The sequence below is a fragment of the Macadamia integrifolia genome, chromosome 4 (genome assembly GCF_013358625.1).
Source record: "Macadamia integrifolia cultivar HAES 741 chromosome 4, SCU_Mint_v3, whole genome shotgun sequence".
NCBI classification, from domain to species: Eukaryota; Viridiplantae; Streptophyta; class Magnoliopsida; order Proteales; family Proteaceae; genus Macadamia; species Macadamia integrifolia.
In genome coordinates, this window is record NC_056560.1 from 35,241,749 (window position 1) to 35,252,525 (window position 10,777).

General features: G+C 36.1%; 2 protein-coding genes and 2 long non-coding RNA genes across 5 annotated transcripts in view; 3 read left to right on the forward strand and 1 right to left on the reverse strand.

Moving 5' to 3' along the window:
- The first annotated feature begins 297 nt into the window (after window positions 1-297).
- On the forward strand, window positions 298-1,384 carry LOC122076108. Of its 2 annotated transcripts, none has more exons than XR_006139432.1 (2): window positions 298-571; window positions 662-1,384. It is a non-coding gene; the product is annotated as an uncharacterized LOC122076108 (long non-coding RNA). The 2 variants fall into 2 exon arrangements; XR_006139433.1 differs by having other exon boundaries at window positions 672-1,384.
- Window positions 1,385-4,343: 2,959 nt separating this feature from the next.
- Window positions 4,344-8,560, forward strand: LOC122075813. The gene is made up of 3 exons (XR_006139355.1): window positions 4,344-4,721; window positions 4,821-4,922; window positions 8,265-8,560. It is a non-coding gene; the product is annotated as an uncharacterized LOC122075813 (long non-coding RNA).
- A 124-nt stretch (window positions 8,561-8,684) lies between these two features.
- The window catches only part of LOC122077387, a 5,566-nt gene continuing 3,473 nt past the window's right edge, over window positions 8,685-10,777 (forward strand). Inside the window, exons 1-3 of the mRNA XM_042643327.1 lie at window positions 8,685-9,173; window positions 9,263-9,326; window positions 9,493-9,654. Coding sequence (XP_042499261.1) covers window positions 9,097-9,173; window positions 9,263-9,326; window positions 9,493-9,654 — 303 coding nt within the window. The 5' untranslated portion in view covers window positions 8,685-9,096. The remainder of the gene's footprint in view (window positions 9,174-9,262; window positions 9,327-9,492; window positions 9,655-10,777) is intronic.
- The window catches only part of LOC122077389 (probable methionine--tRNA ligase), a 9,912-nt gene continuing 8,989 nt past the window's right edge, over window positions 9,855-10,777 (reverse strand). The window contains exon 3 of the mRNA XM_042643330.1: window positions 9,855-10,124. Within this exon, the coding sequence (XP_042499264.1) occupies window positions 10,109-10,124 (16 nt within the window). The 3' untranslated portion in view covers window positions 9,855-10,108. The remainder of the gene's footprint in view (window positions 10,125-10,777) is intronic.

Sequence of the window (10,777 nt, forward strand, 5' to 3'; positions counted from 1 at the left end):
CGTTTGATTTATTCTGTAAGGTAGAAAGAAGAAGGGGATGGGAGCGGGTGGGTGAAGGGAAGTTGGGGGTAAAACTATCAAAAAAACTATTTAGTTGATGGATGAACATTGTTTTGGGTAATTTTGTAAACCCAAACTCAAAATAATGCATTTTTGTTAACTGAAACATTGTTTGGATAATTTTAAAAAGGCTCTGTTTGTTTTGTTGTGGAAAATTATCCATATAATATTTTACAGTAAAATTGGATTTTCCATTGTTTGTCTTGTTATTTGAAAATTTTTCACAATGTAAAATTTTACAGGAGACCCCATCTTTCCCAGAAAAGGGAATTGAAAATTTTACCCCAAATTTATATGGAAAATGTCCCCCGTAAAAGGCCCAAAACAAGAAACACAAAAGCACGATCTCCAAAGTCTGCAACCTTCTATCTGAAGCTGTGCTTCCCTCTCAGTTCCATAGTGCTTTCTTGTTCTCTCCGCTGCAACACTCAAACCGATCGCGGAGCCTCTGCGAAGCTCTATGAACTCCTCTCTCGTTCTATATAGTTCTTGGTCTTGCCTCTGCAATCAGGTCAGTTCATTTCATCTCTGTTAGCATTAATGGTGTGATCAGAACGAAGATCGTGAGCTGATCGTCGATCTCCCTTTTGCCTTTTGGAAGGTCATTCTAGAGAGGGAGTGAAGAGGGAGAAGCAGAGCTTTGAGATGTTCACTAATCGGCCTCAAATTACAGATTTTAGTTATCCAGGTACTCTTAAAGTGTTAAAAAATGATTTTCTTAGGTTTTTATCACTGTATGAGATTCCAAAATTTGTTGAGAATCTGGGAATGGAGTAATGGACCTCCGATTTCAAGTTTTGGTGAAGATTACGAGAAGGTTGAGTTCTCTCATCTCTGGGTGTCTTTGAGGAGATCTGAGATTGTACACTGTTTTGCCGATTTGGACTCTCTGATGCATAATGATCTCGTCGCCTCCTACCTCGCATGAAAACAGGGGCTGCACCCCATATCTCTTATTCCTCCTTCCTTCAATCCTCTGGAAAGTGATGCAACGACACTCCTATGCAAAACATAAGTAGGTGCTTCATCAAATGTATAGGTTCGGCATTTCAGATGCCATTGATCTAAGAATAACCAAGAGTGGCTGCTTGGAGGCGCTCGTCAAGTGTTCGACCAAATGCTCCACGGAAACCTCATCGTTTGACGTTTATGTTTACATTGCAATGAATTATCTAAACATACCTTGGAAAATTTTTTTAAATGTAAAATTTTACGAGTAAGATTTTACTTTACATGTAATATTTACTTGTGAAATTTTACATCAAAACAAACGGAGCCAAAGGGAAACAAAGGTGAGTAATCAAATAATTTTTCCTATGTTTTATTTGGTGAATATGTTGAATGACGCACTGTTTTATTTATTTATTTATTATATATATATATATATATATAAGCAAAATAACATCATTAAGGTTCATAAAATGCATATCCGACTAACTATATACTATTTAGCTTCCATAGCATGTAAGGCTATATTCTCAAGTACCCCTATTATACTGTTGTTAGTTTTAGATACAAAATTGGGGTTAAAAGAGTAACTGTCCATCTCTCTTCATAGAGATTAAAATACTATAATTAATTACAGGGATAGTTCTTAAGTTCCATTGCAACACTGATCCTATTCATCCCGATCACTCCAAACTGCATCCGCTTTCACGTTCAATTCTCTGGCCATGTGGATACCCTTGAGTAGTCCTATAACTACTCCTTCGTCATATTCTCTTGTCAACAAATAGTCAGCGTGACATAAGAACATTTACCTTGTATAGGGAAACAAACTGCCCTCGAACTCAAATTTTGATATTTGTCCAACATAGTTGTGATCATTAAAATATTATCATTAATTGGGGGTGGGGTAAATTTTATCATATTGAATGGATATCACCTGTGAATTTTTGTTGCTGAAATGTATTCCATTGGTGATTCAGGATTCAGATTGTTTCAAAATTGCAGAATTTCTGGTTTAATGTCACAAAATAGAATCTGGTTTATGTGTTTCCATATGAAATAGCAGCAAGTCATGAAAATAGAAAAGAACCCCATTAAGTCTGTCTTAGGTATATCATTCGAGTTGAAGCAGTACATGACAAAGTTATTAAAAGATAAGCCTTAGAGGCGATCTGGTTTGAAACCCAATGGGCTAGCTTCCCAAACTCATCTTGTCAATTCACATTATAAAAAAATATGCTGCAAAGATTCATGATGGATTTGACAGAACCCACAAATGGGATCAATATCCATCCATTTAGATTAGATATCCTTTGTGAGTAGTCCCGCATCGACGAGTCTCCGAAAGAAAAATTTTAACTTGGGGTGAATATTGATTTTCCAGTTAAAACGTCACCATTGTAAGCAAGGATAAGAGCAACAACACTTGTTTGAGCATCCATTAAAGTTTGTCAATGAATTTGTCAAAAAGATAATTAGCAGCTAGTTTAGTTTTGGAAGATCCCTCCTCTAAAAAGAGACATCGCCATCTATCAGATTGATGAGATAATTATTCTGCAAGGAGACGCCACCATTGTGAGCAAGGACAGGAGCAACCCAATGACGCACCGTATTGTTCCTATTTGATACAAACCTATCTCTTTCTTATCCCCACACCCCACCTAAATTATAAAAAAAAAAAAAAAAGGAAGCAGCATATATTAAAATCTAGGGCCCGTTTGATAATGTTTCAAGAAACGCGTTTCTGTTTCCAGAAACAGCAGAAACTGTATAAAATGCGTTTGACAAAACTGTTTCATTTCACTTATTTTTAGAAATAGAAATATAAATTTTTACTTATTTATGGTTCAAGAAACGACCCAGGCGAAACAAGTTCCCATTTCTGGAAACGACTTGTGGCAATTTTTTCACTGGTTACCATCGACTTTTAAAAACATGACTTATCAAACACCTTCAATTCCGTTTCTGTTTCTAGAAACGGAAATTTATGTTTCTGTCGTTTCTTGAAATAGAAATGGCAGAAACGTTATCAAACGGGCCCCTAGTTTACGAAAGTGCTTGAAAACCACAAAAGGTTTGATTCTTTGATGAATTACGAAATCTGGGGGTGGGCTTATGTTCCCAAACATCCAGCTCCAACCTGCCCATGTTGTATCCATCCATATCCTTTTGCCTCACCGTTTTTGAGAATTGTAAAATCAGATAAAGATTGCATGACCATTTTGGTTTCTCATTAATGTCTCCTACACTTAATTTCCGAAACCATACGGATTGACGCCTTAAATTTCCTGGAGTTATTGATCAATGCCATATGACCCTATCAAGTCCTTCCTTCCCTTTCGCCAGTAACTCTTGAAAAATAACAACTTTTGGATTAAATGCACCTGATTTTGTACCTTTGGAATACTTTTATCTTCTGTAACACATAAATTTTTCACACTAGTTTGATTAGGAATTTTTAGAACAAATATCAATAAATACGAAAATAAACAAACACAGATTTGCATAACATACATAGATTTAACGAGGTTCACACACCTATGTGGTGTGCTATGTCCACCGATGAAGAAGAAGATGCTTCATTATGTAAAGAGATGTTATAGTGAAGATCTCTTTAGAACACCCAAACAGAAATAAGAAAACTCACTTTGAAACCTTAGCTCGAAAAATCCCCCAAATTACAATGCTTGCTCAACAAGTTGATAGTGCATTATATACTCCTCCAAATCATGGATTGATCCATCGGGTTATAATCGATCAGGTTGTGAGTCGTACCATACTCCTTTATTATCATCACAGATTTCAAAAAAAAAAAAAAAACTCACTTGAATCACCACAAAAAAATAGTTAAAAGTAGGTCATTCTTAATCAAAACATTATTGACAAACATAATAATACGAATGATGAAAAGTGATTGATTGGACATCCCAGTCTTTATAAATGTAGAAGCAGCAACTGAGATATGTTTTTGGGTGCAGCAATGAAAAGATGGAACACAAGGAATGGTGAAATCCCAGATAAAAATAGGGGAAATTACCTGATTACCCAGTATTGGGTTTGGTTTTACTGAAATACCCACGATGGGTTTCACTCAACATATATACCCAAAACCAGTTTGCGTATTACCGAAATACCCAAAACAGTGGAAGCCGTACGCCAGACTTCGTATCCCTACGCATTGAACTTGATTCATGTTCCAATCGGTGAAAAAAATTCCGATTTTGTTTCTAATCGTCTTCTACAATCGACTCTTTAACGTCCGATGATCCAATCGCGTCATTGAGGGCAAAAGTTTCTGTTCAGACTATGTATTTCCGAAAGGGGAAGGAATGGGTTGCTGATTTCAGTTGTTTGGACTACGGATTTCCAAGAAGAGGAAGACTTGGTTGCTGGTTTCAGGAGATTTAGGGCTTAAATAGAATGGAGGGAGAAGGACGGCGGAAGAAGGACTCGAGGGAGAAGAATCGGTTGACTCACCCATCGACTTCTCATTCACACACAAAGAGAGACAGAGGAGGGGAGAGAACTGGTGCTGCGTGAGTGCTCTCCTCCAGTTTACGATTCTGAAGTTTCTTCTCTTGGAACCGTTTGTTGTTCCTGTCACTTCTTCTGGTGTTGCTGCGGCTCCATCGCCATGGGAGAAAGACAAAGGAGGGGAGACAACTCAGACCCACGATATCGTTCATCTTCTTCGGGTTGGATGTTCATCTGAGGTGAGCAAAGATTTTGTTTTCAGCCTATTTTCCATGTCATACGTTTTTTTGTTGTTGTAATCTGTGTGTGTGTGTGTTTTTTTTTCTCACTTCACAGAGAATCGAAAGAATCTCATTCCCATGTTTGTTCGTGGGTCTGCGTGAGTGCTCTGTTGGGATCAACAAACCTTACCATCGGTCATCTTCTTCCCATAACTTGAGGTAAGCAATGATCTTTTGATGTTTCAGTTTTCCATGTCTTACTGATTTTGTTTTTGTAATTTGTGTTCTTTTAAATTTTTTTTCTCACTACACAGAGAATCGAACGAATCCCATTCCCATGTTGGTTCGTTCGAACCTCTTACTATTCCTTTGAGAATGGGAGTCACATTTCTGATATTGGTTCATAGCATTTTCATTCTTGTTCTCTTTTATTCGATGAATTCACAGAAACTTATATCTTGATCTTTGTACCGTACATGGGTCTTTCGTTATTGTTATTATTATTATTATTATTATTATTATTATGAATGGCAGATTCAATTGTTCAAACTAAAAAAATAGAGTACATAGATATGGTTCATTGTAGTGTTGGTGACTAGTAGCCTAGTAGGTGTTTGATGTAATGCCTTAATGGAATCAAGGGAATTACAACATGCTCTATGGTTTCTGGAAATGGTGTAAGATCTTATTTGAAACAGTTTGGAATGTTTAACCGATGGTTTAATGGTTGAGGAACAATGATGAGATTAGATTTTCTTGTTAAACTAAAACTGGAGTTTGATAGTAGAAAATTTCAATTTCATAAGAAAATTGTGGTGGGTCAGGAATTTATGGTTTAAAATAGGATGGAAATCCAGCTTGCTGGTTTGTGTTTGATTTCATTGAAAGGGCTGAAAATGTTTAAGAGTGTGGAGTCAAATTAGGAAGCATAGAAAGCTTAAACTAAGCATTGGTGTGGTTGTTAAGTCTTTAGACCTTCTTAGGGCCGGCAGGTATATTAAACCGCAAAACTATACAACACCTCTACAATGAAAAGGGGGTTGGAAACTGTAAGAATGTAGTTCTTCTTCTGTGGGAAGCAAAGATCTGTTTCTCATTGTGGGGTTTTCTCATTTTTGCACATTTTAATGTTCTATGCTGGAATTGGATCTAGTTTCCCAATAAATTTCTTCTTTGTAGCATCTTTATTGGACACTGGTCAGGAAATTTAGGCTTAGCTTACATATGCCCATAGGGCCTTTACCAAAACATAGAATGCAATTCCGCACCACATTTCTACAGTTTTATTACAAGTCCAGTTTCAATAATAAAAAAAGGTAATAAATAAATAAAAATAATGGCTGCAGAGTGGTGTTTATTGCGTAATAATAATTATAACTCTTTCTTAACATTGCAAAATGAAAAAGAGAAGAAAATAAAAATTTACCCATTAAATTGTTATCGTGTGTCTGACTTTTATATAATTGATTGGCTTCCTTTACTTACTAGATGGTTGGGGGGGGGTGGGTAGGGGAGGAAGAAATAATTTCAATATGGAAGGAAATTCTGATTCAATTCAAGATCTAGAGTGTTTTATAACCATGCTTTCCATTGGAATTTTTCTGGCCATCAAGTTTATGTATGCTTACAAGTGTTCCAAACAGTATCAGGAACAATTAAAACTGATGCAAGTGTTTCGTCGATTAATATCACTAGGTTGTGTTGGCAAATGCATTGGATTATGAAGTTAATACCAAAAATCCTAGCCTGCTTATTTCATCAAGTGAATGAAACAGGGAAAAAAAAAAAAGGATATCATCACAGGAGGAGGGGAGGATATTTTATTATGGTTAATAATATTATTGTCTTAGGTATCTAGATCATGGGATGATTGTGTATTTTAAATAATCCAAATTTGGTTTGTGTGTTTAGTTGTGCAAGATTCTTTTTTTCTATAAATTTGTGGATTTACAAGCTCAACTTTTCCACCAAGCTGGGAGTTTTAATATTAAAATATTAGACAGAAGCTGTGAGTTTCTAAATATTAATAATAATGATAATAATGAAATTAAGCTGGGTGTATTTAACATGGATTTTAAAGTCAAATTTGAAGCTTTAGTGCGTAACAGATGAATTTAATCTGAATCCAACTTTGTTATATTTAGATTTTTTTTGTGTCTTACCTTGTAACCATCTTTGTGAGTGGGGCTGAAAAGGACTGCACTTGTATGAATCTCATATTGGATGCTCAGGTATGTAGCCCTGAGAGTAGTCGTTTGATGAGTTATTCTACCTGAAAATTTGACTTTCCCTTCCAAGGTAGTTTTGACTGTCCGACAGTATAGGAATGTTGGATCTTTCTCTTTTGGGCAGTAGTCCCCAGCCAGGCATCTTTGGTGGTTGTTATCACCACAAGGATATCTATCTACTTTTATGGGGCTAACCGGGGTGGGTGGGAACCTTGGGCATGAATCTAATTCCTCTGTAAGTGGTGTGAAATAGAATATTCAGGACAGCTAATTGTAATGCCAAAAAAATTGACTCGACAACAACTTACTTTTGGAGTTCAAGTGGATGTGCATGGGTCTATCTAATTTTGCTCAATTTCAATGCAGTACACTCTCTCTTTTGTGGGTGGAAATTATTCTTGTTGGTTTTAGAACCGTCCAAATTTGGAGATCCTCTGAATTCTACAATGAAAGTAGAGAAAAGATTTTGGCTGAAGTGGGAAGGGACCAGATGTGGCTATTTATTTGAGGATTATGATATATTCTTAAGCAATTAGTGTAGGGGAATATGCTTGAGTTCTCAATTCAAGTGAGAACAAAAAAGAAAGTATGGAACAATGGAATGTTATGGGTGTAGTAGCGTCCCCTGTTTTTTATTTTTTTTGGCCCTCTTTGGCTATGTTCTTAAAATTCATTTAAGAAGAAAAAAGAAGAAATAAGCATAAAGAACCAAAACCACATCTCAACTATTTTTATAGGTTATACCATTATACTTCTCATACTACAAATATTAAGATTTCAGAAACTAATACAAGATTGCCATGATGACCAGTTAACCACAGAAGGCACTTAAGACCTATTAAAATAATTTTCGAACCAACCCTTCATGTTAGGAGCATCTTTGCTACGACGTTCATTTACTAAATTCAGTAAATTTGGATTAATAGTGCATCAAGTTGACAACGAACACTTATTATTATTTTTTTGGATGAATATAGCCAACACTTATTATAATTATCCATAAATTGTCAATCTTTTTTCATAGTTCCTTGTGCTCGCCATTGTTGGGAATCTCCATGTAGCCGACCTTGTTAAGTTGGAATAAGGTTTAGGATGTTGTTGTCTAGTCTATGTATTGGGTGAATATACCCACATTGCATATCCACCTCTTTGAGTATTATACTTTGATGACTAGATATTGCAACCATAAAGAGTGAAATTATTGCAACAATAGTGACATACTAAAGAAGAACATTTGTGGATCTAGTATTAGATATTTCAATATCCAATTTATCTTCTCTTTATTATTGAAATTAATGTTATAATTAACTATACGTTTTGGATCATGTGTCAGGTGCATAATGTCGGTGGATCCTCTCCAATTGGACATTATATGAAGGATCTCAGAAAAAAGAGCAATGCATGGTGAGAACAACCCACCTTCTAGGGCGTGGACATATTCTAGTATGTCTAGAAATTTGGAGGGTGAATATGAATCTACTGATAGTGGAGACGTTGGAGGGCAAGCCATGGTTAGTAATGTTGTAGATGATTCAATATTGTCAATTGGAGCATCCATTGATAAAGATATATCAAGTACAGACATTGTTCTATATGATCAATCCAATCACGTTTCAGAGTTGATCTGGAAGGGTGAGGTAATATATTTGTTGTATCTGTGCGTAATATAATATTTTTTTTTGTCATGCATAAAAGATGTGACCACTAAGTTTCTTGTTTCAAATTTACCCTTTTTCAGAAGAGACATGTGCTACGGAGTAATGAGCATAGTCGAACGTCCACTGAGTGGAAGTTGAGTAAAGAGCAAAAGCGATTAGTTAAGATTGCTGGATTCAAGTACTTACGCCTTATAGGGCATTTCCAAATGGATTGGTGTCTATTGACAGCATTGGTGGATAGGTGGCGAAATGAGACTAATACATTTCACATGCCACGATTTGAGATGACTATAACTTTGGAAGATGTGGCATATATTTTGGGTCTTAGAGTAATCGGGAAGGCTGTTACTGGGAAAATGTACAAGGAGGCTGAGGATATACTAGGCATGGTACTTGGACAACATCCCTCAGATCCTACCAACACGAAGGCTCTACGGAGTGGTTGTGTGAAGCTAACATGGTTGAGGAACCAATTTTCCAAGCTGCAAAGCATTGCTTCTGAAATAGATGTTATTCGTGCTACCCGGGCATATTTGTTGCATCTTCTTGGAACTACCATATTTGCTAACACATCCGGAAATATGGTTAGTGTTTCATATCTACCATTGCTTGCTGATTTCGTTGAATGTGCAGAATATGCATGGGGCGCTGCTACTTTAGCTTTCTTGTATAGGGCATTGATGCGTGCCTCAAGGAAGAACACTGCTAATATTGGAGGTTCAATGACCCTATTTACAGTACGTTAATCTTATTGATTTGGGACTATGATCGTGCTTGTGAATTTTAGGAAAAATTGGTTCAAGTCTATCTAGCTTCTTTCTTTTGACCTGTACTTTATTAGCATATCTTAGTGTTTGTTACTCATGATGCATGTTTAACATGGATTTCAAATTTAACTTATAGGTATGGGCTTATGAGCGCCTAGGGGTTGGTAGACCAGATGTTGTTCGCCTATGTAGGCCTTTCCCCCGAGCTGTTAGATGGAAATGCCGGCGCAGAACTGACAACATTCATAATTGCTATAGACCGTATCGGCAAGAGCTTGATCAACTTAAGGAATGCGAGGTTAGTAAAATCTAGTTCTCCCTTTTATTTTAAAATTTTGTTGGGTTACTATACGTGTCTTCCTATTTCATTTAAGAGAAACATATAAATAGTAATGCTCACCTTAGGAGCATTAAATTGTGAGTACTGCAAATCTTGTGCAGTAGTGCTCACCTTAGGAGCATTAAAGAAGTTATTACATAATTTTCACCGATAGAGATGTAAAAAAAAGGCTAGTTGACCCTTGCAATGACCCTAGAGTACAGAGTGTGATGCAATCCTATGATTACCTTGTGGAACCAACTAAAGTCATTATAAATGATAAACACTTTCCATGGTGCGAAGAACTTGATGATCCAAAGATCTTTACTTTTAACTACCATTTCGTCAAAATTGCGAGAAATTAGTTATACTGATGCACTAGATTCAAATTTCTCACTTGATCCTCTGACTATCTTTCCATTTAAATGTTCCTTCAGAAGACCCTTAATCTGCAATCAATTAAAGCCACTCAGTGTTAGTTTCATATGAACTTACAAGGAAAAAAGTTATGCACAAATAGAGAAACAAGAAACTAAGAAACCTAACATAAACAATTTCCCAAGAGTTAGTATAGCCAAGAAAAAAAAAGTTGAGGTGGACCAAATATTAATTAGTGGAGGAGACAAGGTGAATAGTACATTAGTACCACATAGAATTACATTAAATCCACATAGAAGTACATTAAATACAAAGCCTATCATAACCAAATGTTCTCAAAATTAAACAAATGATTTATATGCAGGATCCATACAACCAGAATCCCATATATGGAACCATATGTATCAATCTGAGATTTATCCAGATCTGGTCATGATCAAATGTCTCACAATTAAACAAATGATTTATATGCAAGATCCATACAGATTTTGCACCAAATAGTAGAACCACGTGCATCAATCTGAGATTTATCCAGATCTGGTACCCAACATGGAAACTTATTTAATGATTGAAAATACAAGGAATAATGCTTCAATACAAGGTTTATGAGCTAGATCACAAACCAAAGCTAGTGTAATTCACCAAAACCAACAATGAGTTTGACAAGATCATCTTGCCACATGTCTTAAACATGGTGGACCTTGGATGTCGGTCATGATGCCAT